General features: G+C 39.5%; 1 protein-coding gene and 1 long non-coding RNA gene across 3 annotated transcripts in view; one reads left to right on the top strand and one right to left on the bottom strand.

The window, feature by feature from the left end:
* SLAIN1 (SLAIN motif family member 1) overlaps positions 1-9457 on the bottom strand; it is a 63925-nt gene extending 54468 nt beyond the window's left edge. Inside the window, exons 1-2 of one of the 2 annotated variants that reach the window (XM_036250188.1) lie at positions 8947-9245; positions 8623-8892 (exon numbers count right to left, since the gene is read on the bottom strand). In XM_036250188.1, coding sequence (XP_036106081.1) covers positions 8623-8892; positions 8947-9230 — 554 coding nt within the window. In that variant the 5' untranslated portion in view covers positions 9231-9245. Of the gene's footprint in view, positions 1-8622 lie in introns of both variants that reach the window. The other variant, XM_036250187.1, reaches the window with a different exon arrangement.
* A 3430-nt stretch (positions 9458-12887) lies between these two features.
* Positions 12888-17977, top strand: LOC118622242. Its single transcript, XR_004958009.1, has 3 exons — positions 12888-12952; positions 15787-15951; positions 17870-17977. It is a non-coding gene; the product is annotated as an uncharacterized LOC118622242 (long non-coding RNA).
* The last annotated feature ends 3398 nt before the right edge of the window (positions 17978-21375 follow it).

The following is a 21375-nucleotide window of genomic DNA, read 5'->3' as shown; positions in this document are numbered from 1 at the left end:
ACCAACCAGCTTGCCTCAGGATTTCAGATACGCACACCATTTTTTCTTTTTGGTAGAGGTTTGTTTGTTTGTTTATTTGTTTTTGGCTTGTAGGGGAACTGCACAGGAAGGTTTTCTTAATCTCTTAGGGCCTATGTGATCTACTTGTTTTATTTGACCACACAGCCTCACAGCATATTCAAAAGCAATGCCCACTTCTCACAGGCACATTTGACTACTAAAGTGACTCACTCTGCCATAGTTATTTATAGGGATTTCTCTCTTTCATACTCCATGTCCATCCATGCTATTTGGTACTTGTCCACCCCTACCCTGCAGTTCCGAACATGGGGATGATCATGCAACTGAAAGCAGAGAAATCAGCTGAAAGTCTGTATAAAGGAGCAACTGGAACCCCAGAGCCCTTCCTCTACCCTTTAACAGCCAGTTCCCACCACCCTTTCTCCATCACAATCTAAGACCAGAGGCTTACTAAGAGGATAGGCTGACTCAAAGAAGCTCTGACTTCAGGCACACCAAATTTAGTTCAAGGAGGGATAAAGAACCTGACTGAGTCAGAGAAATGAAGTAAAAGTCTACCTGCTGCTAGTTAGAACCCTAGCCCCATTTCACTCTTTACATTCCTAGAACTGACCACCTCACTTATAACTTCCAGGAGGACGGAAGGTTTATGTCTAGAAAAATAGATGAACCCAAGAGAAAATCCAAAGGATACTGAAACTTGAACTGCTACCAACCCAATCATTGAGTAAAGTATACCAACCAAAAAACTCTATCCATGCAGAATTTTAGATCAACTTCAATACCTCCTTTGGGTGTTAACAGACAACAAATGATACCAGATATTGGAAATATTCCTTTTGAATAAAACCCTGAGACTAAAAGTAGAGAGTGGGGGAAAGAACTGAGAAGAAAAACAATGCAGAGAACAGATAAAAAATACAAGACAACTATAAAATATTGTCTCAGAGAAAACATTGCATTCATAAAACAAAAACAGAATATTAAAAAAGAAACAATTTCTTCATTTTTGGAAAATGAAACTATTATAGCAAAAACAAAATAGTGAGTTTGGAAAATTAAGTTGAAGAAGTCTCCCAGAAGCAAAACAAAGAAATTTACAATGAGAAAGAAGAAAATTATAAATGGGTGCACCAGGTGGGCCTAGATCTGATGACAAGTTCTAACACACACACACACACACACACACACAGAGAGAGAGAGAGAGAGAGAGAGAGAGAGAGAGAGAGGTTTTCTTAGGAAAAAGAAAAAGGGGAAAATTTCTGAGAGTTAAAGACAGACCATTGAGTTCAATAGTGAAAGCACCCACAAATGTCCAATACAATAAATTAATAGAGCCCTGGCTGGCTTGGCTCAGTGGTTAGAGCATTGGCCCAGGGCCCAGAGGGTCCCAGGTTTGGTTCCCTCTAGGGGCACATACCTCGGTTGTGGTTTGTCCCCGGCCCCGGTTGGGGTCGTGTGGGTGGCAACCACTTGATGTGTCTCTGTCTCTTCCTCCCTCTCTCCCTCCCCCTCTATCTGAAGATAAATGCAAAAAACAAAAGTCCTCAGGTGAAGATAAAAAAGTAAAAAAATTAATTAATAGAAAGACCCATACCAAGCTACAATGTGACATTGTACACTAGGGATAAAGAAAGAAAGCTAAAGAAAAAGTTTGGAAGGGTTATATATCCAAACAACAGTGCACTCAATCTCTAAAAAAATAAATTAGAACAAAGTGGAACAATGGCTTCAAACATGAGGAAAAAAAGACTGACTTAGTCTTTTATACCCAGCCCAACTATGAATCTCATATGAGGAGAAAATAAAAACATTTTCAAATATGCAGGATTTCAAAGTATATTTCTCATACATGAGCCTTTTCTCAGAAACCTAATGAAAGCTGTGCCCCACCTAGGTATAAGAATAAATGAGGGGGGGGGGGATACACCAAAGAACTTACGCATATAAGCATAACCAATGGACATAGAAGACAACAATGCAGGGGTTGGGGGCGGGGGCAGGAACCGGAGGATGGTGTCAATGGGGGAAAAAGGAGAAACACCTGTAACATAAATAAATTAATTAAATAATAAAAGAATAAATAAAATAGGAAGACAAATAATTTAAGAAATAGATCCTACATAGGCAAGAAACCTAAAGAATTTCCATGACAACAGCACCAGGCGTCCAGTCTAAGGAGCAAACAGTATAAAGACCAGAGCAATGGCCTCGGCAGGTTTGGCTCAGTGGTTACAGAGGTTAGAGCATAGGCCCACAGTCCAGAGAGACCCAGGTTTGGTTCCCACTAAGGGCACGTACCTCAGTTGCAGTTTGTCCCCAGCCTTAGTTGGGGTCGTGTGGGTGGCAACCACTTGATGTGTCTTTCTCTCTCATGTTGCTGTTTCTCTCTCTCTCTTCCCCCCTCTCCCTCATTCTATCTGAAGATAGATGCAAAAATGTCCTTGGATGAGGATAAAAAAAACTTAAAAAAAAAAACTGGAGCAATGAGCTTAGGAGTTCCCAAAGGAATGGCACTACAAAATACATTGTTAAAGACCAGGTTAAAAGAATATCAAATGTATTTGGCTTAATTGAGAAATTTTATGGCTCCAGTAGTGTTTGGTAATCAGTAATAATAGATTAAAGAAAGTGAAGGGGGATAAGAGAGACCGTTATTAACTCTTGAAGGAACAAAGGGATTAGAAAAAATAGATGTAACATACAATTAACAGGGCTCAGCTAATAATAGCTATAATCATTATACAGGCATTACAATGATTTAATACAAAAATTATGAAAAACATGAAAAGAGAAAGGAGACATGGTGGTTTGCGGATGAGGGAAGAGAGCGTAGTCTTCACCTTGCAAAACAAGTCTACAGATGTCTAAGTTCATGTTATATGAAGACCACTGAGAAATGGAGAGCAATAGAAACAGTAGAGGAGTATAAAGCAATGCCTATGTGGAGGATGCAAATGTAGGAAAGAAAAGACTGACTGCAGCTGTCTATGGTGAGTTGTGCTATGGGTTTTTGAGCTATGTACATCCTATTTATTATATTACTTTGATAAAACTTTTGAAGCACTATGAAAATATATGGTATTAAGATGAGTGATTATTTTCAGAGTCAGTCTCCAAATGAGGGTACCCCAGATACCCTCGAGCCTACTATTTCTATGGCTAAGGCCTACAGCTGAATTTAAACAAAGAAGAAAAAAAGGCAGTTAGAGAGATCATGCAGCTACAAGCTCCTTGAGTACAATGTATTTCTAAAATTAGATAAGCAAAGAAAAACCTGTATTTCTCCTAAATGGTTCTAATCTTCTAAAAAGTCATTTTTTAAAAAAAGAATCACCTCACTAGTCGTTACAATTCCAGTAACATTTACAATATCCTATTTTACCATCATTACTGCAACATACATCCTATTCTTTCAACTTCTATACTTTAATTGATGGTGTATTTGAGTCTGGAAAAAATATTTGAATTGTCACACTCTAATTTTCATTTTGTCTTCAATAACTTCCAAAAGCACATGACTGAAAATGTATCCTTCTCATAGAATCTCTTCTTTTCCATATATTTACTATTCTGGACCCCTTGACTTAAAGTGTGTGCTAACACTGGCAGGTCAGAAGTAATACAAAGCCAACCATAGCCACCCTGAATGCTTCGAATGAAGTATTACAAGTGTCTAGGAAAAAAATCTCAATTATTCTTAAGTAAATGTTTGGTTCTAAAGTCATCCTTCTGCAGATAACACAAAAACAAATGGTTCAGCAATATCTATCTATCTATCTGTCTATCTATCTGTCTATCTATATCTATCCATCCATCTATCTCTATATTATACCCCACCCACCCACCATGCACACACCTGTCACTAAAAAGTAATATGCAGCAATTTTCAAAGTAATTTAAAGCAAAATCAATCAAGCTCTAGTCAAATTAAAGTGTTCAAGTAACAAGCACCTGGCTAGGGTCAGACTGATCAGCCACTGCCAAAGAAACTTACCACCACTAAGCTATTAAAAGGATATATGAAGTCCAAATTTTAGTTACTGAACTGTCCGAAAGCAAACTCTCCCCTCTCCCTTCACAGCTAGGTCTAAAGTTCTATTTCAGGGTCTCCCTACAGTGTTTCAAAGGTACTCATTTTAAAGATACATCAGCACATTCTTCAGTCAAGTCCTTTGGCTCCGAGAACACACTGCTGTTTTCAATTAGCATTGTCAGAAAGTGAAGTACCCTCTGGTCTTTTCACTGAAAATCAATTATGCAAAAAACAGTTTAGGTGGTCTAATTTAGCTGTGCCATATGTACAGTACAAGGTGTTCAACAGCTTTGATGAAGAATTGGCAAGGACTTTAGCCAGCTGTCTGAGGTCTTGGTGTTACACATGGAAGATGAATACTCATTCATTAAATTTTCTTTAATTTGTATACATAAAATTGCTCCCTTATATAATTATGAACTTTCCTCCTGCCCTTTCCAGTTGGACAAGTTTCAAATCCCTGCCACATCCCTTTACACAAGCCTCAATATTCTGCAAATTGCCACTCCACTAAAATAAAGGTCTCCTTACATGACTGTATTTTATATATTAGCTGGCATGTTTTTATCTCAGCATATTCTGAATATAGTCTTGTCTTCCTGGTAGAGGTGTGCAAGACCTGACTTTCCCCAGAGCTGTGCTTTCCAACCTGTTTTCTCCAAGTCCATTTTGCCTTCAAACGGTATAAATTGGAGTTTTTCTAACTTTGACCATAATGCACAAATGCATTTACTATTTCAACCCAGGTCACACACATGTAAAACTAGAATAAGTTTAATCCAAGACAAGTTTGCATTGTAAGGTATAGTGCACTCTGATTTCATATTCTACTGTACTTCATTTTTTAAAAAAGAAAATGCTGATCAATCCACTAAACTGACTTTATAGCCCACTAATGGGTCACATCAAAGCTGAAGGGAAATATCAATGGTGTAAACACTTCTGAATCTGTGTAAACAATCTGGAGTTTTGTCTTAATTCTTTCAGTAACTGGAGGGACTTACATAAGTCATTTCACTTAAGAACTTCAGTGCTTTAAGAGTGAAATAAGGGAGCTGAAATACTACTGGACTATAATAACTAGATTTACAATAACTAGACTTATAATAACTGGACTTACGAATGAAGGTTCTGGAACTGCAATCAACTTTACTTTTCTGAGACATTTAATTCTAGCAGTACTGTGCTAAGATAACCAGGTTATATTATAGCAAAGTTAAATACTTTAAATTCAACTGAGATAAATACTTGAATAAATAAGAATTATTTTGTTTCAAAGCTTTTCATCAAAATGAGAAGCAAAACACATCATTCTTCTTACATTAACAGTTTGTTTTCTTTTGGTATAGATAGAAGATACCTATAGGTTAAATAATTATTTGGAAAAAAGACCTAAGAGACCTGTTAGAACACTCACTAACCAATGAAGTATCATCAGGCAAATACGGACTCTACAAATTCACTGTTTCCCTTCTACACATTATTCTCTTTCTTTTTTAATTTTTTTCCTCTATTGATTTGAGAGAGAGAGGAAGTGAGAGGGAAAGAGAGATAGAAACATCAATGAGAGAGAACATGGACTGGCCGCCTCCTGCATGCCCCCCACTGGGGATTGGGCCCACAACCTGGGCATGTGTCCTGACTGGGAATCAAACCAGCGACCTCTTGGTGCATGGGTCGACGCTCAAACAGTGAGCCACACCGGCTGGACTACACATTATTCTTGAACCAAATGTTGTCTAGGTTGTTAACAAAAGGTAAACAGTAATACTCTAATATTTTATTTGAAAAAAAATAGACTTACATGGAAGAACTTCTAAAATGTTCAATGATTAATCTACATTTGTGAACTTTTTTTCCCCCAAGACAGAACATCTTAGCAGGAACTACTGTTCTAAATAAATTACCAAAGAGCAATTTTGTTTAACTCATTAGAATGACATGATAAAAGTACATGAAAAATTGTAGGTGATAGTTAATAGCAACTTGGTCCTTAGTATTTTTACTTTAACAATGACGTAACTGTTACAGGGGGACAAAGATATCTAAGACAGTTCTATAAAAAGTATTTTTTTAAAAACCTGATGTATATATTGGCATATTGATTTGTATAATTATGTTTTTATCTTAAAGGATCTAAACAATGATAACAGGGTTAACTCAGAGTCATTGTAGTAAATTGAGGATAAGAGAGAAAACTCGACTTTATACTCACTCTTGTGTTTTGTCTTTTTTTTTTTAAACAATAAAAATGTAGAACTTAAGTATTTTTTAAATAATCAGGTGCATATTATCCACTACAATTGTTTCTTAATAAACAGGAATAATAAAAATAAGCTGCCTTCCTGTAAACATGCCAGGGAACCCAAATGAAAAGTACCCTATTTGTGAGACCACAAAACAGGGACACACAATTTTCAGTGAGGAAGAACTTCAGAGGGCTTTGCAAGCATTAACAAGTGAGTTAAACCTGGTGATTATTTGTTCATCAATAGGCCAAAATATTGCAATACAAAAATATCTCAATGCATAAAATGCTATGATAGAAAGGTTTCTGAAATGAGGTGACCATCCCACTAAGATTAATGATCCCTCTCTGTTTTTCCACCTGGGATTTCTATTCCTAGGTTTGTTTTGAGGAAGATATAGTACTCTATAAATACTGTCCCATTTGTCTGTAAAAACATTTGTAAAGTGTCAAGGCAATGATTTATTTATTTACCTATATTCTGGATAAGTAAAATTAGTAGAACCTGCTACAATTTAGATTTGCTTTGAACCCTCTGAAGTGCTAATGGGCTAATCCAACTAAGTAACCAATTTTTTTAAAAGTTATTTCAATGCTATTGTGATTAAAAAATAAACTACAAAGGGAAAATCTGGATATCAAACACAATACTTGGATAACTAAATATGGTAGAAGTCCATTAAAAAATAAAACATTAAAAGTGTATTAGCTATGTATACACTATTACCAATCCAATATACTTATAAAAAAGTATCATCATAATTTTTAAAAGCTGATATTTTAGACCACAAAATTAACCCCCATCAACAAATACACACAAGTTTCCTTCCATTATTTAAGAACATATCTTCAGAAAAGACCAAATAGGGACTAAATCAATCTAAAATAATATGCGAGTGGCATAAGGGCTTATGATTAGTGATAACCCAAGAACCATCAAGACAGCATTTTTCAGTACCATCTTCAGGCTGAAACTGAGATTACAGGACAGCCTGGGTTCCACAAAAATAAAGGTGCAGCTTCTAAAAAGAATGGCTTAAAGTTCCAGAAAGTAGTTGTTTTGACTTTTACAACTTGAACTACCACAGAAGAGTCAAGTACTAACTTGAGGAGGATGAATACCTCAAATGTGAATATGCTTCATATGTTTTGATTCCTAGAATCAAACTAATTAGTTAATATTCTTCACAGAGTTCTCTCACAAGAGTTAAGGTAAAAGAAACAGGAAACCAGTAAGGTTCTCCATTTCCCTCCTGTGCAATCATGCAACAGGAACACAAAGAAAGTAAAAAGAGGGTCTGATAAAAGAGGGACAACTACTCTTCATGTCACTGCTCTGTGGAGGAGAGTGCTGTTCATTTTCCCAGGCAAGAACTAAGTTCCACCCCAGCTGAAGCTTCTACTCACCTGACCATATCCCACCACCTCTAGTGACGGAAGAAAGCATATTATTATTACTCCATGAGCAAGTAGCATGAAAAATAAGCAATAAAAGAATTAGAACCCCCTCCAAAGTTACTGATTGATGGAAAATAGAAAGAGCTAACCAGATTTCAATTGAATAAATGCTGCCAGCCTCAGATTTTCTGATAACTTAAGGTTTCTGAAAAATACTAAGTTCCTCTAATAACACTTTTCTTAAATCACCAGTTTGATTTTTAAGATTAAAGTTCCATGGTTCCTAGGCAATAGAGTACCTTCAAGCTGCCCACCCCATTCCCGGAAAAGTCCCCATTTTTGACAACATTACTGATAGGAAAGCCAGTAAGGTCAGCACATTAAAAACAAGTCAGTCTCTGAAATGAGAAGCTATAATGAAATGCTGGGAATGAGGACGTACGACTGCACAACTCAAAGTGCCAGAACGAAATCTCTAAGAAGAGATCCATCGCAAGGCAGCGTGTTATGCCACGGGAGAAGGGACACACGCAAATGCCATCCAGCGTTTGTTTGGGAGGGAAGAACAGAAGCAGTCGTAGGCTGAGGCCAACCCCTACCCATCCGCCGTCACTACCAAAAAAGACTGGGGAAAAAGAGCAACACTGAGTAACAAAAAGATAAGACAGCATGGATTATTCAGTTAATGCTAAGGAGGAGCTTGGGACCCAATAATCAGCAAAGAGATCAGCCAGAGCTATTAGAAGAAGGTTTCCGCCCGCATGTTAAACCTCCATTCAGAGCCCCACTTGGCACCTGCCAGGCCACCACGTCCGGGGGCACTGGCAAGCACCCCCCCCCCTTCCTGCCCACGCCCGCCCCGCCGTCCCAGGGCCTCCGAGGCCAGGGTCCTCGGGCAGGGAGCGGAGCTCGGCAATACCAGGTGTAGTCGTCCTCGTCCTGCCAGGCGGCCAGGCTCTCCAGGTCCAGCGGTTCCACCTCGTCCAGCAGCGTGGGGGGCGGCGAGGGCGGTGCGGGGGATCCCCCCGGAGGTGTTCCCGCGCCCCCCGGCTCCGGCCCGCCGCCGCCCGCGCCGAAGAAGCCCGCGGCCGGCTTGAAGTAGACGAAAGGCGCCTCGGGGGGCTGCGCCAGGCTGCAGAGCAGGGGGGGCGCCGGGCTGGGCAGACAGTAGGTCCCCGGGAACGCGGGGCTGGTGCCGCCGCTGCCACCGCCGCCGCCACCAGCGCCCAGCGCCAGGCCGAGCCCCAGGCCCCCCGAGGCGGCGGCGGTGGCCGGGGGGCTCCGCGGACCCAAGGGGCTGCAGGCCCCAGCGGGGGGCGGCGCGGCAGGCTGCGGCGGCGGCAGCAGCAGCAGGTGCGGGGCGGCGGCCGCGCTGGCCGCCCGGCTCCGCAACTGCTCGTTCTGCTTCTCCAGCTTGCGCACCAGTTCCTGCAGCTTCTTCACCTCCAGCTCCGCGTTCACCACCGGCCCGGAGCCCGCTCCGGAGCCGCCCCCCGCCGAGGCGCATTTCACCTGCTCCGCCATCATCGTGAGCCCCCCGGGCGCTGCGGCCGCCGGGGGTGAGCACCGCCGTAGCGGCTCCTCTGGCCGCAGGGAGGTCTACGGTTCCTTTCCCGCTTTCCCTGCCTGGAGGGCCGACCACGCTGGCGCTGAGGCTGAGTCGGATGCTCGCATCAGCACCGGGCCCCAGCCTCGGGCCGAGGAAGCCACCGCCGACCAGCTCTGCACATGCTCAGAGCGTCTCTCCAGTCCCCTGGGCGCCGAGGCGGCTCCGGGTTTTAGCCGCGGCCCCGGGGCGGGGCGGGGCGCGGGCGCCGGGTGGGCGGGGCCTGGGCGGAGGACAGGCCTAGGGGTGCGTTACTTCCAAGGGGCGGGGTGGACGCCCCGCCCATGCTACCTAATCCCAGGTGCCTGATTGGACCTTGCCGGAACTTTCCCGCCATAGACACATCCTCCCACCCCTGTAGGGAGTGAGAATTTCGTGCACTGTAGAGCCAGGGGTCCGGTTCCAAAGGAGCCGCTGATGCAGGTGCGAGCCTTAGGGGAGTGCACCTAGCGCCCACTAGTTTACCTTCCAAGAACATTGTTAGGCTCAGTGACATTGTCTGCTAGCCACTGGCTAATGAAACCCGCGGAAAACCAAAGGACAAGGGAATGTTATTCTACGAACGAAAAGTAAATACAGAGAACAGAAAGGCTTTGAAACGATGCTCTCAATCCACTACTTGGTGATACAGAAACAAAATGGTGGGAGAGAGGAGGCCAAGGAGAAAACAGATATCCCCCTCACTAAGAGAGGGAGAGTGGCCAGCTGCTAAAGAGCCAAATGCTAACTTACATTTACTCCAAATTAATTTAATTTGAACTATTGAACTATTACCATCTGTGTTTGCCTCGATAAAACGCTCATTTTTTCATACTATATATATTCATATGTTCATTAAACAAAAGACTGAGCACCGAACTCTGTGCCTGACACCTTTCTGAGACTTGGCCATGCAAGCAGTGAATACAACGGATTGAAAGTCATTATGGGAGACACATGAGTAAAATTGTGTAGTGATCCACCTGTTAAATAATTAACAAGCTAGTAAGATCAGATCTACTGGGGGACAAAAGAAAAACAGAAAACCTCATAACTCTACCCCCAAACTCCTAATCTCACCTGCAAACCTGTTTCTTATATCTTGTGGAAAACATCAGTAAATCTGCTTTAAAATGGGGGTGGTGGGGGGAAGGGGCTTTAAGCAGAAGAATTGAATGAAGTTTTCCTCAATTACTGTTGAATTAGCATTTTAAACGTTTACCACAACCAGATGGAAGTATCAGACTTTATTCTGACAAAAAAACAAACAACTGGTTCTCATCCTGTGATACACATCAGGTTGGGCTGGGCTCAGGGACTTTGCATATCAATCTTCAAGACAATGTACAGAATAGCTCTGGAACTGCAAACACACTTACCAGTTGGTTTTAGATATGGCTCAGTGCCTACCAGCTCAGAAACACTTGTGTCTTCTCAGTTGTCAGTCTATACCTCTAACTTCTGTGTGAAGCGGGTGTTCTGTACTTAACTTGCTTGGTGAGAGCTTCAATAAATTAGATAAGCAAGTGTGATAACTACCCCCAAACTTTCCTCCCAGCTTGCTAGACCACCACCTAACCACCTGTATCACCCATCACCTTTCCAAGTTTCGGTTTAACTTCTGGATATTCTGGTTATGACTAAAACCTGGAGAAGTGGAATAAGACTACAGAAAAGTCCTAAGTAAAGAATCTATTGAAGGATTTTTTTCCGCATGCTCAGTGGCAGATGCGGGTAGCAGTATCCCTGCAACACAAAGAAAGGGAGACGACAGGCACAATGAGAACAAAGAGCTGCTGGGTTCCACATTAGAAAAGAAATTGGGTATAGGCACAGGCTAGTGAAGACAACAAGAATTAAGATGTAAAGAAAAGTAGTCACTTCGCTGCAAAATTTATACACTGTAGAGAAGGAGAGGAATAAACAGCCGGTTCCTCCCCCACTTACCCAATAGGGTCTATAGAATACATCCAAGCAACCAGTAGTCACGCTTTAGAACTGTGTTTTCAAAGTAACACTTATAAAAATCTTTGTTTCTTGAAAAGAAAGTATCCATTGAAATTTATACATAAAAGAGAGATGAAACATTCTGGCCTAAATTTCTGTTCTGCATTCTTCTGAAAAGACAGATTTGCCCTCTTTCTGTTTTAAAAGTGTGAACTGATTCATATCTAGAGAAATTTTAAATAATTTCTTTCCTTTCTATTAAAGCACCTCTTCTTTATCTCTTCTGTGAATTACACATGTACACACACCAAAGACACCCAAAATGGCACACAGAATGACTTTAAGTTGGTCTTCCCAGGATGCCAGTCTCTTTAACACATAATTTAAAAGGTTGATGGTGTCAAGGTTTGAATTAAGCAGTCTTGATTTTTTATGTTGATGCAAATGTGTAGGCTTTGTGTATTGAAAGAATTTCTATGCATAGTAGCTTAATTTTATTTAATTTTTTATTTTAAATGAGATACACAAGGTGATTTCAGAGGTTTACAAAGAAGATATGGGGGGGGGGGAGTACATGTCTCATTAAAAACTTCATGCTTTATGGATACATTTGAAATACCATAAGCTGATGAGAAACATCCATATGCCACACATTTTTTAGAGAGAAAGCAAATGTATTTTGATTTGTTGTTTTCACATATACTTCTAGTAGATGTATGGACATCAAATTGATGCAGCCACAGAACTGCAAAGCAGCGTCGTTTTTTCTTGAATTTGTAAATCTAATTCTCCAAGGAAATCTAGGAACAGCTTGTTATTATCCCAGTTTTATAGATGACCTAACAAGGGTAGATTACTTGTCCAAGTTCAGTCATGAGAATGATAGTTCTCAGAAGAGTTTCTAATGGCCCACCTACCCCTTTCCTATACCTTGGTCTTAGAGTACAGTTCCTCTAAGAGTAAGCCCCACGTGTTTGAAATGTAAATTTTCAATCAGTGCAGTGGGCATACCTTAATATGAGCACTACATTCATTCAAGTTGATAGATCCGATTACTGCCAGAGAAAATCACCTAATGTGTTAAACTGAGATCAAAGATCCCCAACTGTGTTTTCATGTTGATTCAGCCCATACTGCAGTATTTCTTTATTTGAGGGCATCTTGATGGAGCTTCCTGTTTATCCACACAGAATAGACTAGAACACTGCGGGTCCCCACTGTCCTTGTGTAGTGCCTAGCACAGTGTTTAGCACATAGCAAAGAAACATTAAAATTGATTTTTAAAGAATAAATGAATAAATAAATAAATCTCCAAGTTCTAGCTGAAATTAAGACAAGAACCTAATTATTTCCATAAACCTCATTTATCAACTTGTAACACACAGGGGGATCAGAAGGCTTTTTGCAGACCCCATAATTATCAATTATTTCTCATCTCACCCAATTAATAGCTTAAAAAATACTTGAATCTAATGTGCATATTTTTATGTAAAGGGATAATGCAGAGGGAAAACAAAAATATATGAAGCCGAAATTTTGCAAATACAGACATTCCTCATTTTATATGCTTCTCTTTATTGCACTCCACAGATGCTGCTTTTTTTTTTTTTTTTTTTTTTTTTTTTTACAAATTAAAGGCAAGACCCTACCAGCAAGAAGGTTGCATACATTTAGCTTCATTGTTGTGGTGTGGAACTGAACCTGCAATATCTCTGGGGTAAACCTCTAATCCTTGTGTGGGGTGCTCCATTCTGACCCCACCCAACTCTACCACTCCAGTTCATGCCAACAACCAATGTAATTATGCCCTGCAAAGTCACATAGTAGTATTTATAATAAGAAAAATAGTAATAATAATAGTAATAATTGTGTTTATGTGACAAGCTATACTTGTCAGAGCTCTTTATAATAAACAGTTATTACATGTCTGTTCAAATCACAATGGTAGCTGCTATTTTAGAAGTGAGTAAGAGTGTCTCCGCCACCAAGACCTTATCTAGGAGGAGAAAAAGAGCACATAAAAAAAAAAAACTAACTCTAGTACAAGACTTAGTGCGGTCAGCATCATGATGAAAATAACAGAACAGACTGACAGCTTGCAGAGGGGATGGGGTTGTGGGACTGGGCAGAAAAAGGTGAAGGGATTAAGCAAAAGAAAGAAAAAAGCAACAGACAATAGTATGATAGCCAGAGGGAAGGTAGGTGGGAGGAGGTGGACGAGGGCAAAGTGGGGATAAATGGTGGCAAAAAGAGACTTGACTTTGGATAGTGAGAGCACAATGCGGTGTGTAGATGTTGTGTTATAGAAATGCACACTTGGAACCTGTATGATTTTATTAACCAATGTCACCCCAATAAATTCAACTTTTAAAAAAAGAAAATACAAATCAGTGGCATAGAGAGTGCTCAAAAAAGAGCAATTGATTTTGGCTAATAATGTGGGGAAGACTTCATGTAGAAAGCATTATTTCATTTGGATCTTCTTACAAAGCTGCGAGGCAGAAGGGCAAGTATGATAGTCACTGTTAGACAGACTAGACTATATTAAAGCATCAATAGAACTGGGACACCGCATCCAGCTCTAGTTCCTAAGTTAGTATTATTGCCTCTGTGGTCAATTCACTTTGTTTTTATGAAGAGCTCTCATATCTAATATTCCCATTACAATAAAACTTTTTACAATTTATGTTAATAGTAGCTATTGATGCTCAGTAAATGCTAGCAATTATTCTAAGCCCTTTACTTGTATTAGCTTGTTCAATCATTGATCAACCTGTAGAGGTAGTTACTATTGTTATTCTTATTTTATAAATGAGGAAATTGAGGCAGAGAGGGGTCAAATAATCTGCCCAAAGTTACCTAGCCAGTAAGTGGCAGAGCTTGGATTCAGGGTTCAAGCTCATAAATTGCAATATCTCTTTTCTGGTCTTAGGCTGTACCCAGCAAAATATCTTCCTCTGGTCTTAGTAGCTTATCAATAAAAACTATTGACTAATGCAAAATCAATAGTCAGGAATGCCTGGAACAAAGTGTGATTCATTAGCAGGCAAATATTACTGAAACTTTAAAAGTCACCAAGCACATATTGGAAAACAGTAGGTTTCCAAGATCAACAAAGTTGCCAGGGCTGGTACAACCTTACAATGGCTATTCATTCAATATTTATTTCTGCTCAGGTAACAAAAGAGCATAAACCACCACTGCTTTGTTTTCCATTTCTAGCCATTTGGATTCTTCAAATGTCAACCTCTCTCACAACCCATGCCGGGCCTGAACAGATCCCCAAATGGCTTTGGAGGTATTTTAAAATTCAAAAATGTAATAAATAAATTCAGAAACTTTTTTCAAAATTTAAAACTTTTTTACCCAAAACAGATAAACATTTTTGAACAATAAGCATGTAAGATTCCTTAAACCATGCAGAATAACCTCATATTCAAAAGCATCTTTAATAAGTTTTTTAATTTCTTCAAAGAGAAAAGTGAATCTGGTATGACTTGAGTCCTGATAGCAAAAATTGGCAATTTAAACTACCATCACACTTGGTGTCCCCTAAATGTTTTATCATAAATGTCAATGTGGTAGAGTGCTCTTTCTTTGATTCAAAATAATTTTCTTTGATCCTTTCCAGAGCTTTTATAACACTCCCTTGCAAAAAAAAAAATTGCAATCACAATGGAGTGCTTACAAACAAAAGTCAGAAATCATCTGAAAGTCTGTATGGCACAACAGTGCAAAGAGCCCTCCTAGGATAGTGGACCCTTTAGTTCTCCTTCTAGGGACCAGCACAGCTGTGCGGCCATAACTGCTGGAATCGAAGTTCACGGCAGTGGAAGGCAGCGTACAGAAATAGTACAGTTTTCTCATGGGCAGATCATCACATTCTACAAGTTGTAAGCCAGCGAAATGGCTGCAAGTTTATTCAAAACAAATCATCAGTGAGTACCTAATCATAGTCTGTGCACATAATTAATTTTCAGAAAAGAATAATAATTATAACATAAAGCAGTGATCTGTGTTTCAACTATAAGAGCATGTTCTAGATCCTTACAGAAACTATGATTATAATGGTGTCACAAAAGAATTTGTCATAATGACAGATACGTTCTTATTTATCTTCAGAAATATTTTTGTTTATTTTCTGAAAGAAAGATGTGCATCAATTAGCAGGAAATAATTTTATTAAAGACATGGTTGCTTTCACCAAAACAGAATGCCAAAAGCTCCAAAGGTGAATGTACTCTGGTAACCAAGGGTAGAATGGGGGGATTAATGGCTGGGACAGTTTTTCAGCTTTGTAACTAGCTTAAAGCCTGTTTTCAGACACAGGGCTTTATTTGATTGTATTTTTAAGTACTTTTTATTAGTCTGTGGAAAACAGTGTCTGAAAGCTCCCAGATGCTACTAAAAAACTGGAAATAGAAAAAACAACAAATAATAAAACAAGATTTTAAAAGATCAGGCTCATTCGATGATTAGGCCAACAGCTTTCAACCTCAAGTCCCCCACACACCCCCAAAAAACTAAAATAATTTTGCTTGTGAAAGACAGAAATCCAGATAATAACTGTGGAAACCTAACTTGGAAATGAGGTGGTGGCAATCTGTCACCATGACGCTGTTGCAGTGCCCATGTGGACAAGCAGGAAGACTGGCGACCTCACTCAGGTACCTAGGCTACAGGAGGCTCCAACTCCATGCTTCCCTAATTGCCAAGGTAAGGACAAAGGATCTGGCCAACTGTTTACCAGTTTATAAAGTCCCTGCCTAAAACTGGCACAAAATTCCTTCCACTGATTTCATTGACCAAAGCAAGTCACTGGTTACACATAACTTCAAGGCAACAGTGTATGCACTTGTACCATATGACCAGAAGAACAAGACATATTTAGTGTAGGGACTGCCTACTAAATATTCTTCTATTTAAATTATTTCTGCTACTAAATAAAAGCTAAGATTTACTTTAAAGATTTTGGTTGATCCCCATAAATTTTGGAATCTCCTGCTTCTTGGTTGTTTGGCTGTAATTTTATTATTATTATATATTTGGTTCATTTGTAATTTTAAAAATATAATTTTATTTACTTGTGTGTATATATTTTTCATCATCTTTTACTACATAAATCTGATTCATTCAAATTTGATGAGACATCCTTCATGCCCTAGTACACTGTCAATATTTTAACATGTCCCATGTGTACCTGAATAGTATGTATATATTCTGTCTATTAAGTGTATGTTACATGCACACACATAATTTATATAAATAGAAATATGTAACACTTATCTAAATTTACAATATTTATAAAAATATGCATGTTTGAAACCATGTTGCATATATATGTTATTGAAATCTTGATTATCCCTGTATAGAGTTTATTCATTTTACTGAATTTTAAAAATTATCTTTTTCACATAATTTTTTATCTCTTTGGAATTATGCTCTTCCTTTTTGTATCTCCTTGATAACTCTAAACATACTAATCTTAAAGTCTTTTCAAGATGGCACATTTATTTTCATTTTGTCTAGGATGATTTCATTTCCCAATATTTTATATTTCTTGCTATCTTTTGTTGTAACCCAGGAGAGTCATCCTCACTCAGACATCAAGTAATTTTGAATATTAGGAACTTTATTACCTGCGCAGGGACTGCAGCCAACCTACACAGAGGAGAACTGCAGCCCCGAGCTCAGGGGGAGGGTTGCTTATATAGGACAGGGGTTACTCAAGAGTTTAGCAGAGCAAGCAAGCTACGTGTACAGAAGCAAATATCAGCAGTTAGTAGCTGTAAAAGTTGTTTATTTTATATTTCTTAACATTTACTAAGCCCTAGCCTTGAATGCCTCATCGTCCCGTCTGGCATCTCCTGATTAGTTAAGCTCATGGTCATGGCTGATCCATCTCTTCAAGAATTTTTGCAAAAACAACTTGGGCTCAAGGAACCCGGGAGAGGTTCCTTCTTCTAACAGATGGAGAATTACTGGGTTATAACACTTTCTTGGTGTTAATTTTGTTTGCATGTTTTGAACTTTTGGTTTTTAGATCACTTGCGTTGGTACAATCTTTCTTTTTCTCCCTCTTCCTCCTCTCTATTTAGAGATTTTTTGCTTGCCTCAGCCCAGCCCCAAAGACCCATAATCCAAAACCATTTCTTCTCTTGATTTTCTTATTCCACCATGATATTGGGAATAGTTTAAAGTCAAATGATAAATTAACTAGACTTGGTCATGAAGGTTGAGTCTGTCCCGGCATCTAACTTGTCTCTTGGACTCTCACAAGCTGCAGCTCAGGGCAGCACCTTTCTCTGCCTCTGCTCCCAGGGTGGGGGAAAGGAAGGTGGGGGCAGGGAGTGACTTGCGCTCCATCCCACTTCTCCAAGGCCCCGGGAAATTGTATCCCCTGTGTCTGCCACACAGGGACTGAGAAGGGCAGTCCTGTGGCTTCAGTCTCCCATTTCTCTTCAGTTCCTGGTCCACAAAAATGATTTTTTCCTTCCATTGCTATGTACTTGGATGTGGAGTCTGTGGGTAACTCAAGTGAACGTCATTTTAATATCTACACGTTTACCTATCTATTTAAAAACAAAACAAAACAAACGCTAAGTACATCGTACTCCCATCTCTGCACTTCCAGCTCCAGGTCCAGCAGCCCCTGCGCACCGTGCACGGTGCACCCTTCGTCAGCATGCCCATCCCTGTCAGAGAATCAGAGGAAGCTACGTGGTTTTAACTTCTCTCTTACGTGAAAACTAAAAGGTAAATTACATAAAACGTTTTCTCGTAAAAATGCAGGTGAGAAATTGTCGCTTTCATTCAGCTATAGTGATACGCTGTCTTGTACCCATCTGGGGGAGTCAATGGGGCAGAGGCTGCAGCTCACCTCCCTGCACAGCCCCCTAGGAAGCTTAGCCTCATTAACTCCTGTTCCCACATACTGGTCGTCAGCTGGGGACAGCTGACAAAGATGAGGCATTGGCTTGCAAAAGAAGAACACTTTAATATGAGTTGTAACCGATTTTGAAATCTAGGATAAATGATACTTTTAAAATAAACATCTCAGAATTACACTTGTGATGTTTTTCACCCCTTTTTTTTGGCAAAGAGTGAAATGGAGAAGATGAGGGAGGTTTACATTTGGATTTGTTTTAAATTTTAAAAAGCTGTTCTTTTAATTTACCATCTGCTACTTCATGCTTCAAAGTGGCTGTGGTAACCGGTCAGGGATACCAGACAGAACCATGGTATAATCTGGTATGGCTTGACCCCTGCTGTGCCTTTCTCATAGAGGGGACCAACTCATCTTGAGTCTTGTCACATTACAAGAGAGTTTCTCTGAAAATGTGTTAGCCCTCTGGTTAATGCACAGCAGAGACAAGAAGTTGTTATAGACATTCTTGTGACTCGTTTGAATTACCAGGTGGTAATTCTGAGCAGAAAGCTGTACCATCCTCCTTGGATGGCCTTCCACACATACAGTCATTCCTTCAGCACTTTTATACAGATCATAAATAACACCAAGTAAATGTGTTTAAGCATATAATTTATATTTGCTTAAGAAAGAATGGTCCATGCTGTCAGTTTTAGATACTGTCCCTTTCCTAGAGAACTTTTGAGTTGAAAAAATTTCTGAAAAGACACTGTTGATACTGGTGGTGATAAGGTGATTTTGAGACTGTATGTGTATCCTGTGGTGTAAAGCAGATAAGAGTTATGTTTGCTTCGCCGAGAACTGGTATTAATGACATGGGAGAAAAGAGATATCCACTAAGATGAACGAGTTTAACCTTATCATTCTGAACTGAATTGACTGGATTATCGGTGCAATCTCATACTTTTAGTGAGAACAAAAAAATCCTTTTTAGCACTATCCACTGAATTGGCCTAGAGATATTGACCAAAAATAGCAATGAATTACTCTAGTGCCTAGATTTTGGTTTTTAAATACCATTTTTCATAAAAAAGAGCCCAGGATTCTTGAATAAAGGGTACTGATCGCAGGACTAAGGCAGGAAGAAATGGACTAGATGAGCCTGGAACATTTTATCAAAGCTGTAAGATTGTGTCCAAAGGACTTGGAGCCAACAGAAATAAGTTCCCACTGTGTAAAAATTAGACTACTTAAGTGTCAGGAAGAAAAATAACTCCCACGGATTGAAACACATAAAATATGTTGAAATCTATTAGTTCAAAATGATACTGAAATGAATTGCTAAGCATAAAATGAAAGGCATATGTGCTTCAATGAAAGCACCCATGATCACTTAACATAGACTTCACACACACATACAATTACACACATACCGCCACACCACCACCCAACCTGAATCTGATTGAGTCTCTCAGCATAGAAATACAAGGGCCAAGAAACACGAATAAAGCAAAGCAAAACAAAAATACAAACTGCAGGAAATTATGAGACAAGTGACAGCTTCTTCTCTTTCCCCCTTCCTTCCCATTCTCTTCTTCTACAACAACAAAATTGCAAGTGGTGGGGGAGGAGGATAAAAGAGATGGAGAAATAATCTATAGATTACAAAAAACAAGAGCATCTTTAAAAAATGCAATGTACATAGCTTTTTGAATCATGGTTCAAACAGACTTAAATAAAGAGAGAATGTTTATACAAGAATTTGGGAAATGTATGCACTGCCTGGATATTTGAGATTAAAGAATTACATCTGATTGGGCAGATATATTGATACTGTGTTGTGTTATTTTAAATTTAAGCACTGTAAGTGCAATATAGCAAGCATATTATAATTTTTAAAAATTTTTATTTATTAATTTGTTTTTGTACAGATGTTTCTCATTTTTCCCCCATTGACACCCTCCTCCCCTTCCCCCCTACCTCATTCCCAGCTTTGTTGTCTATGTTCATTGGTCATGCATATGTGCATGTAAGTTCTGTGGTTTATCTCTTCCCCCACAAACCCTCTCCGCCTCTGAGACTCGTCAGCCTGTACCCCACCTCCATGTCTCTGGGTTAATTTTTTTCAGCAGTTTGTTTAGTTCATTATATTCCACAAATAAGTGAGATCGTGATATTTGTCTTTCTCTGCTTGGCTTGTTTCGCTTAACATACTCTCCAGGTCCTTCCATGCCATCTCAAAGGATAAAGGATCTTTCTTTCTTACAGCTGCATAGTATTCCATTGTGTACATGTACCACAGCTTTTTAATCCACTCATCTGCTGATGGACATTTGGGTTGTTTCCAGATCTTAGCTATTGTAAATAGTGCTGCTATGAACATGGGGGTACATATATTCTTTCTGATTGGTGTTTCAGGTTTCTTAGGGTATTTTCCCAGAAGTAGGATCACTGGGTCAAACAACAGTTCCATTTTTAACTTTTTGAGGTAACACCGTAGTGTTTTGCACAGTGGCTGCACCAGTCTGCATTTCCACCTGCAGTGTACTAGAGTTCCCTTTGCTCCACACCCTCACCAACACTTGTTTGATGATTTGTTGATGGCGACCATTCTGACAGGTGTGAGGTGATACCTCATTGTTATTTTAATTTACATCTCTCTGATGAGTAGTGATGTTGAGCATTTCTCCATATGTCTCTTGGCCATTTGTATGTCCTTTTTGGAGCGGTGTTTATTTAGGTCCTCTGCCCATTTTTTAATTGGGTTCTTTGTCTTCCTTCTGTTGAGTTGTATGAGCACTCTATATATTTTGGAGATTAACCCCATTATCTGATGCATCATTACCGATTATGGTCTTCCATATAGTGGGATCCCTTTCCATTTTGATGGTTGTTTCTTTTGCTGTGCAGAGCTTTTTAGTTTGATGTAGTCCCATGTGTTCATTTTTTTCCTTTGATTTTGTTGCCTTGGTATTGTATCAGTGAAAATTCTGCTGTGTATGATGTCTGAGATTTTGTTGCCTACATTTTTTTCTAGAATTTATATGGATTCATAAGTTACATTTAAGTATTTTATTCATTTTGAGTTTATTCTCATGTATGGTGTAAGTTGGTATTCTAGCTTCATTTTTTTTGCGGGTAGCTGTCCAATTTTCCCAACACCATTTATTGAAGAGCCTGTCTTGACTCCACTGTATGCTCTTGCCACCTTTGTCAAATATTAATTGAGCATATTGTCTTGGGTCAATTTCTGGGTTCTGTGTTCTGTTCCA

This window comes from Molossus molossus, unplaced genomic scaffold (assembly GCF_014108415.1).
Source record: "Molossus molossus isolate mMolMol1 unplaced genomic scaffold, mMolMol1.p scaffold_m16_p_9, whole genome shotgun sequence".
NCBI classification, from domain to species: domain Eukaryota; kingdom Metazoa; phylum Chordata; class Mammalia; order Chiroptera; family Molossidae; genus Molossus; species Molossus molossus.
The sequence above is the reverse complement of the archived record's forward strand: the minus strand, read 5'-3'. Positions and strand labels throughout refer to the sequence as shown.